General features: G+C 39.9%; 1 protein-coding gene across 3 annotated transcripts in view; it reads right to left on the reverse strand.

The window, feature by feature from the left end:
- The window catches only part of mvb12ba (multivesicular body subunit 12Ba), a 177,304-nt gene that overhangs the window by 114,812 nt on the left and 41,780 nt on the right, over positions 1-20,712 (reverse strand). For all 3 annotated transcript variants that reach the window (XM_087998404.1, XM_043720219.2, XM_087998403.1), the window contains exons 3-5: positions 18,164-18,271; positions 3,348-3,444; positions 2,625-2,754 (exon numbers count right to left, since the gene is read on the reverse strand). In XM_087998404.1, the coding sequence (XP_087854530.1) occupies positions 2,625-2,754; positions 3,348-3,444; positions 18,164-18,271 (335 nt within the window). The remainder of the gene's footprint in view (positions 1-2,624; positions 2,755-3,347; positions 3,445-18,163; positions 18,272-20,712) is intronic.

Genomic DNA, 20,712 nt, shown 5'->3' on the forward strand with positions numbered 1-20,712 from the left:
AATCAGTCCAAGTAGTCAACGTGGAACAAGAGATGCCATTAACAGAAGTAGGAATTTACAATGCTGGATAACGTTTTACTTATCAAGGCTATGAGATGGCTCACTATTGCCTTTCAGTGGGCACCAGAAGGGGGAGAGAAATTTGCACATTAATCACAGTGGCCCATGTGAAAGGACTCAGTAGGGTAATCAGTACATCCTGGCTATTACTGAATGTTTTTCCAAATGTAGTTGAGTTGCAATCATCAGAAACCAAACATCTGCTTGAAAAAGAAAAGGACTAATCAAGAAAGAAAAAAAGTGTCCCTTTCCAGTTAAATGGTGTAAATTTTCAGAACATTGTTTAATTAAAGCATCTTCAGAAAAATATGACTGTAGCTCTTTCTTTTCCCTTATCATGACAGAGGCTACAAAAGGTTTTAACTGTAAAAACTGACTTTTTCTTTAGTTATATTATCGTCAGTTATTTGGAAGGGCAGCTGAAAATAAAAGGAAAGATTACCTAATTTATTGTTTTTTCTGTAAGCATTCACTGTTTTATTATTTTTTCCTCTCTTCCATATGGAATTTAGTTAAAGTATTGGTCTCTGGGAAGAAAATGTATTATTCTAAATTAAGTATATTATGTTACTGTGAAAATCAGAAACTTATGGCAACAGAGAAACTCTGGTTAGTGTACATTGTGTGAAGGTCTCTGGTTTACAGACGAAAAGACTATCACTTTTTAAACTCTGATCAAATACCAAGGGCTCAGTAATTGAAGTAGAGCTGATAAATTAAATCACCTTGGTGGTAGTGGAATGGGGAAATGCTACCAGCATGATAATATTATAGATATCCTGTAGTTCAATCGCACTAGAGTTTCCTCACAGAATATTTAATAATGATGGTGCAAAAATTTCTGTTTTTAACTGGTTTTTAATTCATAGGAATGGATAACAATTTAGTAATTTTTTATGCTTCCATAGCTCATGTTTTGAAAATTAGAAGGGGGCTGAAATTTATTTTCTGTGTTTAACTGCATCAGAATTTTTTGTACATGCTTTAAAAGGTATAAACAGTGGGGGTAGGGTGGACAAAGGGTAAAATACTGTTTTGATTTTTGATTGGGAAAGTTGTATTTACATGGATTAATGAAATTGTTCTACTCGACCATATTGCAAAACTGCAGGAGAGTTAGATTTTCCACTCAGACAAGTAGTCCCAATTTCAGTTCACACACATAACCAAATTAAAATGCAGGTGGATAAGGGATTATTTACAAAGGCTCAAAAGGAACCAACACAGAATGGATATCTACTACTCCTCTGGATTTGAAATTGAACGAAATGATTGAACAAGCAGAGAAGCCTCTGTGCTCCATCTCAATATTTACTGGAAGATAATGAGGCTTTGGTGAAGATAATTGGATAGTTGACTGGTCATCATAATAATATTTCCACTTATGCATGGGTTACTGTTTTGGTAGTTTTACGAGCCATTACAGTAGTGTTAATTATTATTACAATCCTTTTTTTGAAGCTTAGAAGTGATCACAGTGCCCACAATTCAGAAATAGTAGCCCTGCTGTGAGGATAAAACATATGACTGAAAGACAGCTTGATGACAACTTCTTGTGTCTATATTAGACAGTGGCGCTGGAAAAGCACAGCAGGTCAGGCAGCATCCGAGGAGCAGGAAAATCGACATTTCGGGCAAAAGCCCTTCATCAGGAATCTTTTCCTGCCAACCCCTCCCCTCAAAAATGGGTTTTTGAAGGATTCGGTTTCACAAAAGCAATATTACCTTAAATGTTTCACTGCAAAACACGTTCATCAAACAAACACTTTTCTCTAAAGGATTGTGTGACTCCAATTAACAGAAATGCTACATTATTAATTTCAGTATAAAGCAGTAAATCTAGGGACACAACCATTCTGGAACAATATATCCAACTACATGGTCATTCTTTCCATTAACTATTCCCTAATTCCTATAAAACTAGAATGTGACCAACTAGCTTACATCATTGCACTCATCAGATTCTTAGACTAATCTATTACTACCTCTTGCCAAAAGAGGAAGGCAATAGCTGAAAGAATGAAAATTAGCCAATTATTGAAGCTTTTAAAATTCAATTTATACAAGTCATAAATACAACAAAATGATGCAAAAGTTGAATTTTTAAAACATAACCAGCAAGCTAAACAAGTGTTTTAGCAACAGAACTAAATACTGAAAATGCTGGAAATTTTCAGTTGATCTGGCATCAACTGAACAGAAAGAAATGGAGTAAATGCGTCAGCTCCCTGACTTTCCATTAAAACTCTTCCTGATGAAATTTTCTGATAATGACCACAGATCAGAAACACTTTTTTTCCTCACTCCACAGATCCTGCCAGACCTGCTGAATATTCTGTTTTTATTTCAGATGTCCAGCATCTACTCAATTTTGCCTTAATTCATTTTCAGCTTGAATACATCTATCATGCACCCACACAATACAATCATCATAAATGCAATCTGTCACATTTTACAGCACTGAAATGGACAAAATTAAACTTGCAGTAAAACAGCAAAATGATTTTAATGAGCTCACACAGACACATTTTTCACAGTATGATTATCAAATTAAAGTCACTTACCCAATGAAAGTATACTGAGGGGGAGCTTGTTTAGATTTGCCAAGAATTTTTACATCACAAATGGCAGCTTCAGTCGAGTCACGAGGAATGAATTTGATACACATCCTTCTCTTTCTGAAAGCTGGCTCTTCTATTTAAAAGATCATTTTTATGATACAAATGGGTGCCTATTATTGAAATTGCTTTTAAGCATGATTCATACAATGGCTTGATAAATAGGAAAGACAGTTGCTTCACTCTAACCCTGATATATGCACATAATTGTATACCCCTATAATAAATGATAGAAGCACCTTATCAGTTAATTTGGTATATGTTACAGGTTATGAAGTACAGCAACTATTGTGCCAATTATGGGAAAGAATGACCATTCCTCATATTCCTTTGGGTTTTTATACATCAAAAATTGCAGTCAAATTGACCTAAACTATAGAGCAAGCAGGACTGACATATATAAAAAAAATTCCTTTCAAATATTATGTAGATTTGAATAACTTAATTTGCACCCTAATGTGTTCGGCGTAAGGCATAGTACAAAAGTCCAACAGGACTGGTTTAATTCTGGTTGTGAAAGAACATAATTTACAACTACTGTTGTGCTTTAACAACCATGAAATAAGAGATAAACTTTCCCTAATTCAAAACTTTAAAGCTACACGTCTTTATCTGATAAAATCCAATACCACTTAACCATGTCTGCAGCACACAAAACCCATAACTTACGTGTGTCCACTGTTTCCTGAATAGGAATAAAGCCCACTGGTAAAGTATCCTTTAAATCGATCAGCTTCATATCCACAAGCACATTCCCTAAATGGCTCTTCAATTGCCACAACAGACAGAGTAAAACAAAAGGTGTCAGACGTGCTACAATATTCTGGTTCGTCTATATCATAAGATTCCATTACACCTCCAAAACAGAAACAAATAAGCCTCCATCTACCAAGTAAACACTAGAAAATTCAATTGAGCATTCCTTAAAAATTCTGAGACAAAACCAAGGAGAATTCTCGTCATAAACAAAGTGTACAGGAATAAGCCTCTTGTCAGTAATGGTCACACTTCTTGCAACTAGAAACAAACACACAAATATACACGCCCTCTGCAATTTTCTTTTTTCAATTCACACTACAGTTAGTTCCCTTTGTATACCATTAACATGCATTATAGAATCCCTACAGTCTGGAAGCAGGCCATTCTGCCTATCGAGTCTACACCGACCCTCCAAAACAGCAACCCACTCACACTTACCCCCTTGCCTATCCCTGTAATCCTGCACTTCCCATAGCTAATCCACTTGGCCTTCATCCCTGGACACTATGGGCAGCTTAGCACTGCCAACCTCCCAAGCTGCACATTTTGGATGGGGGGAGGAAAGCGGAGCACTGGAAGAAACCCATGCAGACACAGGGAGAACATGCAAACTCCAAACAGATAGTCATAGAGATGTACAGCATGGAAACAGACCCTTCGGTCCAACCTGTCCATTATGACCAGATATCCCAACCCAATCTAGTCCCACCTGCCAGCACCCGACCCATATCCCTCCGAACCCTACCTATTCATATACCTATTCAAATGCCTCTTAAATGTTCACCCAAAGATGGAAACAAACCCAGATCCCTTGAGCTGTGAGGCAGCAGTACTAACCACTGAGCCACCTTGCCATCGTACCAGGAAGAAATCATATAAGCTCTACCAACCCTACTTGGAAGTTGGTAAGTTAGCCAATGGGCTGGAGAAGATTTATTTCTAATTCTGGATAGGTGGAATGTGTTTGGCAAAGCAAGAATGATGCTAGTGGAAGCTACAAGAGTAGTAGTGGGACAAAGAGGTGGGAAGAACAATTGAAAGCCATAAATCAGCTGCAAGACCTAATTGGGATCTGGGTGTGGGAGAGGTCAATAAGCAAGAAATCTGGAAGTTCAGAGGTAAGCAAAAGAAGAAGTGATGGTATGTTACTAGTGTACACAAAGGTAAACCCATGCTAATGGGTGACCCAAAGGTTTGGTCATAAATTAGTATACTTTAGGGGTTGTGGGAGAGAGAAGACGGCAGAATGTAGGACTAGAGGCGATAGGAAGGGGTGAGGTCCTGAAAGGATTTTTTACAGCAGAATGAGAATTTTAAGTTGGAATGTATATGGCCACTGATAATCAGTAAGGGCAGAGGGGATAGACTTGGATAGGGTCAGCAGACTTTTAGAAGAACTAGAATTGTCAGAAGATAGAGAACGCTGCAATAGTCGGGTCTTAAAACAACTGTCACCAATGAACACTCAAAAGAGAAGAATAAACAACAATTTTAGAATAAGCTAGTTGAAGATCAACCTAGAGCAAATTCTTGGGTTGGAGCAGGGCCCAGAAGAGGGAGCATACATATTGCAATCCAGGTTCAGGCAGCTTTGCAACCAGCGCAAAGTCATCGCTGTACATGAGGGATGAACAGAATAATAGAATCTCTCCAATGCAGAAAAAGCCATTCAGCCCATCGAGTCTGCACTGACTCGACAAACAGCATCCTACTCAGACCTTGTAGCCCTCCATTTGCCATAGCTAATCCACCTAGCCTGCATATCCTGAGCTGTATACCGGAGGTGAGAGTTGATGCAGATGAGGCAATAGCAAGAGGTAGACCAGCTAGTGGGAAGGATTTTTCTGGGAAGGAACCAAGGGATCAGTTAAAGTGTGTTTGCTTTAACACAAGGAGTATCAGGAATAAAAGTGATAAACTTAGAGCATGGATGAGTACCTGGTGCTATGATGTTGTGGCCATAACAGAGACATGGGTTTCTCAGGGGCAGGAATGGTTGCTGGATGTTCCAGGGTTTAGAGCATTTAAAAAGAATAGGGATGGGGGAAAAAAAAGAGGAGCGGGTGTAGCACTACTAATCAGAGAGGGTATCACAGCTACAGAAGCTTCCATTGTCGAGGAAGATTTGCCTACCAAGTCAGTATGGATGGAAATTAGGAACAGCAAGGAAGCAGTCACCTCGTTAGGGGTTTACTACAGGCCCCCCAATAGCTGCAGGGAGATTGAAGAAAGCATAGGTCAGCAGATTTTGGAAAAGCGTGGACGTAGTGGGGTTGTTGTAATGGGTGGCTTTAACTTTCCCAATATTGATTAGAACCTCCTTCGAGCAGAAGATTTGAATGGAGCTGTTTTTGTAAGGTGTGTTCAGGAGGGTTTCCTAACACAGTACGTTGACAGGCCGACGAGGGGAGAGGCCATTCTAGACTTGGTGCTTGGAAACGAGCCGGGGCAGGTACCAGATCTTGTGGTGGGAGAGCATTTTGGTGATAATGACCACAACTGCCTCACATTCTACATAGCTATGGAGAAGGAGAGGATTAGGCAAAATGGGAGGATATTTAGTTGGGGAAGAGGAAACTATGATGCAATTAGACGCGAGTTAGGAAGCATGGACTGGGAGCAATTGTTTAAGGAACAGTTGCTGCGAGTGATGAATAAATATGTCCCTCTGAGACAGGCAAGAAGTGGTAAGATAAAGGAACCTTGGATGACGAGAGCGGTGGAGCTTCTCGTCAAAAGGAAGAAGGTAGCTTACGTAAGGTAGAGGTAGCTAGGGTCAAGCTCAGCTCTAGATGATTACAGGCAGGCGAGGAAGGAGCTCAAAAATGGTCTGTGGAGAGCCAGGAGGGGGCACGAGAAAGGCTTGGCAGAACGGATTAGGGAGAACACAAAGGCATTTTACACTTATGTGAGGAATAAGAGAATGGTCAAAGGAAGAGTAGGGCCGATCAGGGATAGCAGAGGGAACTTGTGTGTGGAGTCTGAGGAGGTAGGGGAAGCCCTAAATGAGTTTTTTGCTTCTATCTTTACGAAATAAACAATGAAACCTTTGAAGAGCAGGTGTGCATGCTGGAATGGATAGAGATAGAGATAGAGGAAGCTGATTTGCTGAAAGGTTTGTCAAACATTAAGATTGACAAGTTGCCAGGCCTGGACCAGATTTGTCCTCAGCTGCTTTGGGAAATGAGAAATGCGATTGCTTCGCCACTTGCGAAGATCTTTGCATCCTCCCTCTCCACTGGAGTTGTACCTGAGGACTGGAGAGAGGCAAATGTAATTTCTCTTTAAGAAAGGAAACAGGGAAATCCCCAGCAATTACAGACCAGTCAGTCTCGCGTCTGTCGTCTGCAAGGTGTTAGAAAGGATTCTGAGGGATAGGATTTATGACCATCTGGAAAAGCATGGCTTGATTAAATGCAGTCAACACGACTTTGTGAGGGGCAAGTCATGCCTCACAAACCTTATCGAGTTCTTTGAGGATGTGACTAGAAAGGTTGATGAGGGCCGAGCTGTGGATGTGGTGTATATGGATTTCAGCAAGGCATTTGATAAGGTTCCCCATGGTAGGCTCATTCAGAAGGTCAGGAGGAATGGGATACAGGGGAACTTAGCTGTCTGGATACAGAATTGGCTGGCCAACAGAAGACAGCGAGTGGTAGTAGAAGGAAAATATTCTGCCTGGAAGTCAGTGGTGAGTGGTGTTCCACAGGGCTCTGTCCTTGGGCCTCTACTGTTTGTAATTTTTATTAATGACTTGGATGAGGGGATTGAAGGATGGATCAGCAAGTTTGCAGATGACACAAAGGTTGGAGGTGTCATTGACAGTATAGAGGGCTGTTGTAGGCTACAGCAGGACATTGACAGGATGCAGAGATGGGCTGAGAGGTGGCAGATGGAGTTCAACCTGGATAAATGCGAGGTGATGCATTTTGGAAGGTCAAATTTGAAAGCTGAGTACAGGATTAAGGACAGGATTTTTGTCAGTGTGGAGGAACAGAGGGATCTTGGTGTGCAGGTACATAGATCCCTTAAAATGGCCACCCAAGTGGACAGGGTTGTTAAGAAAGCATATGGTGTTTTGGCTTTCATTAACAGGGGGATTGAGTTTAAGAGTCTTGAGATCTTGTTGCAACTCTATAAAACTTTGGTTAGACCGCACTTGGAATGCTGCGTTCAGTTCTGGTCGCCCTATTATAGGAAAGATGTGGATGCTTTGGAGAGGGTTCAGAGGAGGTTTACTAGGATGCTGCCTGGACTGGAGGGCTTATCTTATGAAGAGAAGTTGACTGAGCTCGGACTTTTTTCATTGGAGAAAAGGAGGAGGAGAGGGGACCTAATTGAGGTATACAAGATAATGAGAGGCATAGATAGAGTTAATAGCCAGAGACTATTTCCCAGGACAGAAATGGCTAACACGAGGGGTCATAGTTTTAAGCTGGTTGGAGGAAAGTATAGAGGGGATGTCAGAGGCGAGTTCTTTACACAGAGAGTTGAGAGAGCATGGAATGCGTTGCCAGCAGCAGTTGTGGAAGCAAGGTCATTGGGGACATTTAAGAGACTGCTGGACATGCATATGGTCACAGAAATTTGAGGGTGCATACATGAGGATCAATGGTTGGCACAACATTGTGGGCTGAAGGGTTTGTTCTGTGTTGTACTGTTCTATGTTCTATATCCCTGGACACTGCAGGGCAATTTAGCATGATCAATTCACCTAAACTGCACACCTTTAAACTGTGGGAGGAACCAGAGCACCTGGTGCAAAACCACACAGATACAGTAAAAATGTCTGTATGATGTTTGCACAGTCACCGAAGGATAGAATCGAACCCAGGTCTCTGGCAATGATGCAGCAGTGCTAAACACTGTACCATAGCAACACTCTGTGATCTACTGCTCAAACCAAAATACTGTCTCTCTAATCTAATATTCCTCCAATCACATGCTGTTCCTCTCTCACATTTGCTGCTACAGACAGGACCAACATGTGGTTTGGGGGATGTTTGGTGGGTGGGTGGGGGGGGGGGAAATGGAGTTGGTGAAAACAGCTCGGTACGTAAATGCCTATTGCGTAAATGCCTATTGCGGACTAATCACTGGAGTTACTGCTGACTGAGCACAGGCCGGTAGCTTTGCCACCAGGAGCCAGACTTTAGGTGGCCTGCTGCACCTAGGGTTCCAGGGGAATGGAAAGGGGTGAGGGAGTAAAATGGAGGCACATGCAAGTGGTAGCAGGAGAAGGAACAGGCTGCAAGTGAGAGGTAGGAAGGAGGATGTTGGTAGGAGGATAGGGTAAAACTATCAATGAAGGGGAGAAGGAGGTGCTTACAAGGTTGGGGGAAAGCAGAAAAAAAAGAGAATGGACGTTTTTAAACCTGCAAGTAAACAATTCTCATCTAACCAGAGGCCAGGGAATTTGTATTAACTGAGGTAAAAGGAATTCCTTGCAAATAAAATGTGAAATCTGCAACATAAGACAGCATAAATTCAGTAGCTACTACGTAAGAAATATTATGAACAATGTGTCAATCTTTAAATGAAGATCAGAAATGCAGTTAAATAGTTGCAACTATCTGGTTAAAACACTTTGCCCATATGGTGATGGAGATGTTTGTGACCTCACTAATCTGCAGGTGGTGTGTTAAAACGACAGACACTTCAATATAAAGAGACGCTGAGAGTTACTTTCAAAATAATTTTTATTACTAATTTATGCTTGTTATGTTTTGCCAATTTAAATACTGTGCAGTCTATAAATGAATGATTTCCTTGCATGTTGTAGCTCGAGGTTACCAAAGGCTTGATAATTGAGGATATTGAAAAGTTCTTCTAATTTTGTTGAGTGTCCAAAATACCAAATGAGAACACATAATGATATAATGCTACAAGGCAGCATGGTTTTGTGCAGAGGAGATCGTGCCTTACCAACTTATAGAGTTCTTTGAGGAAGTGACCAAGTTGATAGGTGAAAGAAGGGCTGTTGATGTCATTTACATGGACTTTAGTAAGGTGCTTGATAAGGTTCCCTATGGTAAACTAATGGAGAAAGTGAAGTCACATGGTATGCAGGGTGTTCTAGCTAGGTGGATAAAGAACTGGTTGAACAAGATAAAAGAACAGGAGACAGAGAGTAGTAGTTGAAGGGAGTTTCTCGAAATGGAGAAAGGTGGCCAGTGGTGTTCCACAGGGATCAGTGCTGGGGCCACTGTTGTTTGTGATATACATAAATGATCTGGAAGAGGGCGTTGTTGGTATGATCAGCAAATTTGCAGATGGCACGAAGATTGGTGGAGTAGCAGAAAGCATAGGGGACTGTCAAAGAATACAAGAGAATATAGATAGATTGGAGAGTTGGGTGGAGAAGTGGCAGATGGAGTTCAATCCAGGCAAATGTGAGGTGATGTGTTTTGGAAAGTCTAATTCTAGAGCGAATTATACAGTAAATGGAAGAGCTTTGGGAAAAGTTGATGAGCAGGGAGATCTAGGAGTTCAGGTCCATTGTACCCTGCACAGCTGGATAGAGTGGTCAAGAAGGCTTATGGTATGCTTGCCTTCATCGGACGAGGTATTAAGTGTAAGAGCTGGCAGGTCATGTTAAAATTGTACAAGACATTTAGAATACTGTGTACAGTTCTGATTGCCACATTACCAAAAGGATGTGGACGCTTTAGAGAGGGTGCATAGAAAGAATGTTGCCTGGTATGGAAGGTGCTAGCTATGAAGAGAGGTCGAGTAGGTTAGGTTTGTTTTCATTCGAAAAAAGGAGATTGAGGGGGCACCTGATTGGGGTCGACAAAAGCATGAAGGGTTTAGACAGGGTAGATAGAGATGAGCTTTTTCACAGGGTGAAGGATTCAATAACGAGAGGTCATGCTTTCAAGGTGAGAGGTGAAAAGTTTACAGGAGATACACATGGCAAGTACTTTACACAGAGGGTGATAGGTGGCTGGAACGCGTTGCCAGCAGAGGTAGTAGAGACAGGCACGACAGATTTATTTAAGATGCAGTTGGACAGATGCATGAGTAGGTGGGGAGCAGAGGGATACAGATGCTTAGGAATTGGGCGACAGGTTTAGACAGTGAATTTGGATCGGTTCAGGCTTGGAAGGCTGAAGGGCCCGTTCCTGGGCTGTAAATTTTGTTTGTCCTTTGTTCTTTCTAATAAATATGTTAACAAGGATGAAAGTAATACCTAAAAAATCAAAGAAGCAGTCCTCAAGAAAATCTGTACAGTCTTCAAAAGAAGTGACTTTGACATACTGCCAGGTTCAAATAGGTAGAGATGCTTACATAATATGAATGACAAAGCTGTCTAACAATGCCAAGGCTATAAAGTCTATCATATTGAAATCTCTGCTTTCTATAGTCTTCAGGCATAAAGCAAAGAAACCAAGTTTTTTTTGGCTGAACCTATAGTAAACTGTGTGACCCCACTGTGTCTATGGTTTTGAGTTCTGGCACCAAGGTTTTGTACAGACAGGAAGAAATTTACTTGAACAAATCCAGGAATGATTAAAACTGGAGTTGTTCTCCTGAGAGCCAAAAAAGGCAGAGGAATTGTGGTAGAAATACTATAAAATGAGAAAGGGTTTGGATTGAATAAACTGAAACTGTTTCCAATGGCTGGAGGATTACTAATCACATGCCCAAATTTAACTTTTAAGGAGGCACTGGATTCCTCTTAGAAAGACCTGGTGCAAACTGAATGACCTCTTCCTATTCTGCACTCTTCTGTTCTATAGGGCCTAAAGTACATTGTAAAGTCAGAAGCTGAAAGGAGCCCATAATTTCTCTCTTTAGCCCTGGGTTGGGGAGTGGGGGCAGAATGGAATTTCAACTCCACCTATTAGATAGATTTTAACATGGGCAGTTAAAATGCCCCACATGACTTAACCAGCAGAAATATACAATTTCAGAGCCATGCTTCAAGACAGGCTGGTTTCACCCATGCAAGTCATAAGTGAGCTCATTAGGGCGCAACGACAAATTTATGGTGTGGGCCCCAAAGCTAACATTCAGCCTGAGCAAAAATCTGAGAAGAGGATCTCAAATTTGAAATTGCAAGATTTTTTTTTTTTAAAAACGTTGCCTTCTGGGCAAGTCTTCCTTCAAATCCTACAAAAGATAGATAAGGCTTTTTTTGCTATGCACATCCAGTTCTTAAGGTAAGGCCCTCTAGAAACCTGTACCCTATATCTCTGCAAATATCACTGCATGTCCAAAACCAGTCAAATGTTTGACGGCATAGCAGCTAATTTTCCATGAACCAGCAGTATATTAACAAGGCACATTGGTTAAAACCATCACTTGAACTATGATGGGCAAGTTAGAATCTTACTGAAACTGCTCAATTTCTTTCTGCCAGTCATCTGGTGCAATTAGTTAACATTTAGAAGTACACAAGTTAAATGAAAGACAGATTCAATCTGGCTGCCCATATATTAATCCATATCTTTATTAGCTTTTATTACTACTTTCCAATGTTTTCCATCTTCTAGCCAGAAAATCAATTGTCTGTGCCCCACTAAGCTTTGCCAGTTTTATGCACTTTGGCACACTTGCTTTCAAACATCTTCCAAGGGCATGTATCATGGCACTTCAACTAACATTTGAAGGTGCAAATAGCCACCGGTTTATTTCTACGATCTGTTGCAACAGTTGCATTCATCCTTTCAGCCAAAATATTGCTAAACTCCTCCACACTTTGCAATTTCCTTGCTTCCTATTGAAAATTATACTAAGAACAGTTTATTCAATCACACTTTGCTCCAGCAACTTGAATTTTCTTCTCTCCTGGCAAAGGTCCAATTTCCTTCTTCCATGCTAAACCCTTTCATATAAAATAATCAAGGGAAATATTGCCAGTTAATACGTAAATGATAAATAATGATTTGTTTTTGCATTCTTGTGCTCTTCTTCTTTGCTCCTGCAGTCTTTGCATTGAGGCAAATTTAAACATTCAGGCAAGTGATTATCTAGCCTGAACAAAGCATCAATTGCAGTTTTATTAGAAAATCAGCAAAACAAAAGCATTAGTGGATTTCTGACTACAATAAGAAGCTTATCAATAATAAGTAGGCCAATTTAACTGCAAAAATACTATGCTTTTAAATGGTGTTGGAGTGGGATGTTGTTGAAGAGGTACTGCTGATGTTAGAGATATTGGAATGATCATAAATGACCACTCATATGTGTTAAAATCCATTCCTAGGAACAGGCCCAAGCCTTCAAAAGATTAAATAAAAAGGTCATATCACCAACAACTATTAAACTGTAGATGCATTCAGTCAGGTACCCAACTTTGAGGTTTTGCTCATTCAGTTTGTTCAAGGTATTATTGAAGTAGATTTGTGAGCTCATTATACCATTAGGTGAAATGAGCTAAAAACTCATTGAATCAAAAAAAAAACTCACTCCATGTCAAGCATGATGGTGACTGCTGCAGAAATGATATTCTCAATTAAACACTCATACTTTAATCTTTAAATACTAATTCCTAACACAGCCTTATTGTAAAGTACTGTCTGACCGAGCAGTTTAAAAGCAGTTAGCAAAAGATATAACTGGCTGGGTTTTGTGAACCCGAAAGGGATATCCTTCAGCAACAGTTCTGAATCTAAACAGTATCTTTCAAATTCCCATGTCACTTCAAAAGTGGCAGAGAGACGACAGTGAATGAACAAAACAGTAAATGAGGTGGTGGATTTTAATGAAGGTCTTTGTGGAAAAGGAGATTGTCTCTGCACTAAGATATTTTAGGGAATTCAGGGGTGCAGGGCTCAGACAGCTGGAAGTGCCGAGAGAGAAGAAATGCCCAAGACGACACAACCCGAGTAATGAAAAATTTTGGAGGAAGGGAGATCATGGTGAAAGAAGAGATAGGCGAGATGAAGAGTAGATTTAGCAAGAGTAGTAGGTTGCAGAGAGACATAAATAGGATGCAGAGCTGGGCTGAGAGGTGGCAAATGGAGTTTAATGTGGACAAGTGTGAGGTGATACACTTTGACGGAGTAGTCGGAATGCAAAGTACTGGGCTAATGGTAAGATTCTTGGGAGTGCAGATGAGCAGAGAGAGCTCGGTGTCCATATACACAGATCTCTGAAAGTTGCCACCCAGATTGACAGGGTTGTTAAGAAGGCATACAGTGTTTTAGCCTTTATTAATAGAGGGATTGAGTTCCAGAACCAGGAGGTTATTCTGCAGCTGTACAAAGCTCTGGTACGGCCACACTTGGGAGTATTGTGTACAGTTCTGGTCACTGCATTATAAGAAGGATGTGGAAGCTTTGGAAAGGGTGCAGAGGAGATTTACTAGGATGTTGCCTGGAATGGAAGGAATGTCTTACAGGAAAGGCTGAGGGTCTTGAGGCTTTTCTCGTTAGAGAGAAGAAGGTTGAGAGGTGACTTAATAGAGACATACAAGATAATCAGAGGGTTAGATAGGGTGGACAGGGAGAGCCTTTTTCCAAGTATGGGGACGGCAAACACGAGGGGACACAACTTTAAAGTGAGGGGAGGTAGGTATAAGACAGATGTCAGAGATAGTTTCTTTATTCAGAGAGTAGTAAGGGTATGGAATGCTTTGCCAGCAATGGTAGTTGATTCACCAAGTTTAAGTGCATTTAAGTCGTCATTGAACAGGCATATGAACGTACACGGAATAGTGTAGGTGGGATGGGCTTCAGGTTAGTATGAGAAGGCAGTGCAACATCGAGGGCCAAAGGGCCTGTACTGTGCCGTAATGTTCCAAGAGGATGAACACTTAGAATTAAGAGGCATGTGAGGAACTGTAGGCCACCAAGAACATGACGGATGAGCAAGCATGATGTTGTGACAGACTGAATATTCACTAAGGTTTAAAGAGAATGGAGAATGAGGAGCCAACCAAGAAAACACTGGAAAAGCTAATTCTGAAGATAACAAAAAAAAGAAGCGAGGATTCTGGCAGCAAATGAGCAGAGGTAATGGCAAAAACAGGCAATGTTTGAGAAAGCAAAAATAGTAAAATAAAATTTGTGATCAATACTTGCATTTTGACATAGCCCCTAACAGAATGGAAGCAGGGAAAGAAAATCAAAACAAAAAACAAAATTCTGGAGAAACTCAGCAGTTTCTCCATCTGTGGTGAGTAAACAAAGTAGGGTGGCATGGTGGCTCAGCGCCAGGGACCCAGGTTCGAATCTAACCTCGGGTGACTATCTGCGTGGGTTTCCTCCCACAATCCAAAGGTGTGCAGAGGCCAGGTGAATTAGCCATGCTAAAATTGCCCATTGTGTCAGGTGCATTAGTTAGGGGTAAATGTAGGGGGAATGGGTCTGGGTGGGTTACCTTTTGGAGAGTTGGTGTGGACCTGTTGGGCCAACTGGCCTGTTTCCACACTGTAGGGAATCTAATCAATGCTTTGAGTCTAGTGACGATTCTTCAAGTTCTGAAGAAAGGTCACAGGACTCAAAACATGAATCATGTTTTCTCTCCAAAGTGACAGCCAGACTTGTTGCAGTTCTCCAAAAATTTCTGTTTTGGTTCATTTCAGATCTCCAGCATCCACAGTTCTTTGTTTTATTTGAGGAGAGACTGAGTAGACTGGGACTACACTCCCTGTAATTTAGAAGAATGAGGGGGGAAACTTATAGAAACATACAAAATTATGAAGGGAATACGTAAGACAGAAGCAATGAGGTTGTTTCCACTGGTGATGAAACTAGAACTCGGGCATCACCTCAAAATAAGGGGGAGCAGATTAAGGACTCTGTTGAGAAAGAACTTCTTCACCCAAAAGGTTGTGAATCTGTGGAATTCCTCGCTCAATGAAGCAGTTGAGGCTACCTCACTGAATGTTTTTAAGGTAAAGATAATTCCTTTACTGTACAAGAATTTAAGGTTTATGGTGAGCAGGCAGGTAAGTGGAGCTGAGTCCACAAATAGACTGGCCATGATGTTATTGAATAGCAGAGAAGGCTCGATGGGCAAAATGGCCTACTCCTGCTCCTCTTTCTTATGCTACCTGATGAAGGAGCAGCACTCTGAAAGCTACTACTTCCAATAAACCTATTAGACTATAACCTGGGCGGTGTGTGATTTTTACCTTTGTCCACCTCAGTCCAACACCAGCACCTCCACATTATGTTCTTATGAAATCAAAAGCTCTGCTAGAAAACAATATAAAAATGAAACAGAGTAATCAGAGCTCAGGGGATGATGAGTTCAGTACAGAAGTACAAGCAGGCTGAAGACAGATGCTAAATCCAGAGGCTGATATCAAGCAAATGAAGGTTGCTGTAGCTTTTTGTTACTTGAAAATAACATTGGAGCCACACCATTCAGATCATCATAAGCAAAGCTGAGAAGTTTCTGAAGACATCTACCAGTTTTGGTCAAGATCAAGGCCATGTAACTCAGGTTGGTGCGTGCTGCTGTTGGCTAAGCATCACGATAAAACATAGAGTGCCATGTAGGAGGAGAGGAGCTGTAGTTCGTCATGAAGAAGAAAGAGTTCTGAAGGACTTTACTACTGATGCTGATGACATATTGCAGTATTAGCATATGTCAGCCTGCAAAGCTTCGAACAAAACAAAAAAAAACTCCAAAAATGGAAACTTGTAAATCACTGGTGTGGGTTGTCACCACTGGAAAATGTCATATGTTTTTACTACCAACAATGGACACGTCTTGCAGTACTGAATATATCCATGACACAGCCCACATTACCTGTTTAATGCTGGAGGACGTAGAGTCAGAAAATCAGCATCAAGTCTAATAGAATTCCAAGATATCAAGCAGCAACATTTTCAATCACTTACACAGTAAAAGGTTAATAGACAGTGATACTGAGCATACAACAGATGGAAATTTGAAATAGGAACATAACTCACCAAATACAGATTAATGCACAGCTTGTGAGTGCGTGCCTCAAATATATTTAAACTGGCAGAGACAAAACATTTGTGCTTGATTACCAAGGAGATCAAAGGTTAAAGGGAAAAACAGGAAAATGGGGTTGAAAAATCTATCAGCCCATAACTGAATGGCCTAATTTCTGCTCCTATGTCTTAATGGTCCTATTTGTTAACTTTACTTCCACAATGTTCTTTAAAGCTCCACCCCATTCTATTCCAATGCCATACCCATCCCACCCCATTAATCTACTGCATATCATCCTTATTCAATCCCTTCTTTCTATGTCATCTCCATTTACCATTTCATATATCTTATGCACCCCCTCCCATACCTACTAGATAATCTCCATGCCATCCCTTCTCTTACAGGGCGCTCTATGTTTTGTGAAGTGGTTTTGAAAAAAAAAGTGTTATCTGTAACTGTGGGTAACAATTGGTAAATTAGATAGTTTAAAACTTGACTGTAACATTCAGTACAGACTACACCTATGCACTCCTCACCAAATAACCAGATACACCTCATAAAATGACTAACCAAAACACTCCAGACAAAACCTGCAATTTATTATTAAAGATTTATTAAGATTTTAGAGAATAAAAACATAGTTTAAATTGTTCTAATAAAAAGCAAAGGTCACTATTCTTCAGTGAGATAGAGTAAGACATGTGGAAGCGATTAGAGGGCTGAACAGACTGCAGACCACAAATTTTCATGTCAACATGAACAGTACACTAATGGTTTGTTCAACTTTTCACAGGTGCGCTCAATCAGGAATAAAAATGAATAATTATTACTTTTCCAACATTCCACACAGAATCTTTATTAGCCAAGAACTTATTTAGTTCTCAGCTTTGCCCTTCTCCGAAGTGACTTGGAAGGAAAATGCAGATAACAATTGACGTAGTTGTACATTGAGATGCAAGGATGTCTTTTGACATTCATCTCAGCTTCAAAATTTTTAACTGATCACAAATTTAGCCTATTGGATTGCATATGGTCATTTAAGCCACATACTGCACCAACTCCAACATATCCTGCCTCTGGAATCAAATATTACAGACTGACTCCCATATTTCTCATTGCCATAAGATCCCAGTCTCATCCATGAGGCCAGGTGCTTCCCCATGGCAGAATGTAGTGGAATAAAAGGGAAAAAAAGGAAAGTCCAAGGGCTAGTTAATTGTACTTTTCTCCAAAGAAGCAGTGACAAAACCCTGAAAGCAAGCTCACTGCCTGCCCTTTCAGGTGTGTACTGAATGGTTCAAAGGGAGGAAACCTTTCTACTCAAGACTTACAATATGCTACCACCTCTCTGCAATTTGTTTTCGTACTCTCCTTTAGGCATGCCTCAATTAATGGTACAATGATTCTTTTTAGACCCCTACTTAAGATTATCTCATAACATTGGCTTCAAAAAGACATGTAAAAGCTTCATATACAATGCACTCAAGTTGTGAATATGATAACATAGCTGCACCAAACCAAAAACAAAGGCTGTTACTCTTCATTGCAGTAAACTATTGATTATATATTTAAAAAGCTGTACCTAGTAAAATTTGAAGCTACACAATATATGTATGTGAATTGTAACTGGCAAAGCAAAAGCAATTGAACTGTGATTTCATATTTTGACCCTCATTCTAATAAATTGAATTTAAGAAAGTATTATATGGCATTCTACCATCTTATTGAAACCACTATATTTGTAATAAGTGCTCCTAAATTGGTTACTGAAATGGACTCTAATACATTTACACAGGCTTCCATTTTTCATGACCAAAACCAACTGCTATAAAATCACAAGCACGAGGTCATTGATTTGAACTTACATTCTCCTTAGAAAATGATCTCGTAAAACAGAGATATCTAGTGACCTTGGATTTAAATAAGCCGTCCTTCCAGAGGTCAGCATCCAAACCATCTGCTGTTTGCGAAATCTGTAAGAACAAGACAGCATGTGCAAATACGAGGTGGGATAAAGCTGATTCATGTACAGTGAGTTTTGCTACTTTCCCTAATTAACACTGACTGTATCATACTGCATCTCATTAAATCATTCCATCAGACATTGTACAAAATTATTTACGAAAATGCTTCTTAAAAAAATTCAGTCTTCAAGGGCACAGCTGCCTCAAGATACATTGCAAATGGTTTTGATAAGGAATCTTACAACATTTGTGGGCAAGTAGAATGGATGGTGCTTGGCAATGGTGGAAAAAAATTACCATATACTTAAAATTCAAACCATGTCAGGGAATGCTTATATTGTGTTATGTTGACAACTTATGAAACAACATAGGAGAAAATAATGAGATGTGCTAAGAATGGTTTTGCTTCTGACTACTGTTAGTCACCAGTCTTGAAAGCACAGTTTACACAATTGACAATGGTAATTGCAATTTACACACATCAGACTATTCATTTTGAAATGGAGATGTTGTAACGTGGGTAATCTCAATTTACAGTTATAGTACAATTAACACGGTCCACTACAAAGTGAAACTGAAACATGCAATCTTTCTTTAATCCGGAAAAGAAAATACTTCATTCAATTTAAAAACTAGATTTGGTTAATACTCATTAGTTAACACAGATAGCACAATTACATCTACTTATTGAAACATTCAAACAGAAATTGACAGATATATGAATAGGCAGGTAATAGAGGGATACAGGTAGCACAGAGGGAAAAGATTTTTAGTGTAGAAAGGCATCATGTTGGTGCAGTCTTGGTGGGCTGAAGATCCAAAACAATAACACAAGTAATATATTCAAACAAAAGTTTGCCTTTTTATACTTAAGAATTTCTGGAAGGAAAATTAGTGAGAAAGGGGTATATACTATCAAGGGAGCTATTGACAGGGAGTTGCAAAGTTTCACAACTTCTTTAAAAAAGCTTTTCAATTTTAAATATCAAAGTGAATAAAATCACAATTGCCCATGTTATATTCCATCTACCACCTTGTAACCCACTCACTTAACATGTCCACATCTCTGCAATCTGGTGTCTGCCTCACAAAACGTGTCATCATCAACAAACTTAGACAAAGAAACAGAGTAATCAGTAATTAAGGGATTTTCATTATTTCTTAAGATGCTAGCATCCTTATCAAGAACTGCATTTGTTGCAGTCCGGGGAATTAAAGGGACAAAGCTAACTTTCGACCAAAACCATCTTAAGGAAAAAGGAGTCAGAGAATAATGCTGAATAGAAGTTTATCTGAGTAAACACAAGGATGTTATAGACTTGGTATTTTATATACACACACACAAAAAATGATTTGGGCCTTGTCATGGCCACCTCCTTGCAAGGTTTAATGCTGCTCCTTTCATCTTTATTTGGCATACAATGCAGTAAGTAGTGCGAATGTTAACCAATAAATCAGACCACTGGCAAAAATGCGAAAAACTGCTTAATGAAATGAAATGAAATGAAATGAAATGGTCACCTGCTTTCGTAGGAACAGGCAGGTGCAGAGGTGAATACAACTTTCATTCACCCAAGCATGGAGCACAAAAAGAGTTTGCTATTGGCCAGTGAAGCCTAATCTGAACAACTTCCACTTCAAACAATCACTAATCACTTGCAAACAGTATGCAAGCAAGCTCAAACAAACAACCTCAACCATTACATTAATGGCAAGTGGAACTAATAAGACAGTGTTTCAAATATAGTATAGCTTGTACAATGCGCTCAGTGCTCTGGCATTAGGAGTTTAAAGTATTAAACATGTATGCTGGAAAGCCGGCTGATCTGGAAGGGAGTACACAAGTTTGGGAACCTCTGCTCTAGCAGCGGAGACTGCAGATACCTGAAGCATTCACACACACTAATCATTTTCACAAAATCACCCAACATGACATACATACTTTAGGGTGAAACTGTCAAAGCAATGGTTTGGAAATTCACTGCCTGTTAGAGCACAGTAACATGAACCAAGCACCAAATATACAATGCAAACCAGGTCACTAGTATCATTTTCATGCACAGATATACAAATTTGCAGAAATAGCAGCTTCCATTATTTAGAAAACTGAGCTGCTCATTATTTATTTCATTTCAAAAAGGTCTACCTTTATTGTGAGTCTCAGAAAGAGACCATTTATATTGATTTGCAAAAGAGTGGCAGAGACACATTTCTGCCATTAAAAGTAAAAGAATCCAGCAAGATCAAGATTATTTCAATGTGAGGTGGGGAGAAGAGAGACAGACAGACAGATAGACAGATAGATAGAGAAAGAGAAAGAGAAAGAGAAAGAGAAAGAGAGAAAGAGAGAAAAACAAAGAATGTCTTAATACTGTGCAATATTTCTACTGACTTCAAAGAGTTCCATGCCCAACATCATCAGTGACAGGCTTAAAACCGCCATTATTTCA

This window comes from Chiloscyllium plagiosum, unplaced genomic scaffold (assembly GCF_037043375.1).
Source record: "Chiloscyllium plagiosum isolate Xiang-an unplaced genomic scaffold, Cpla_swu_hap1 HiC_scaffold_21, whole genome shotgun sequence".
NCBI lineage: Eukaryota > Metazoa > Chordata > Chondrichthyes > Orectolobiformes > Hemiscylliidae > Chiloscyllium > Chiloscyllium plagiosum.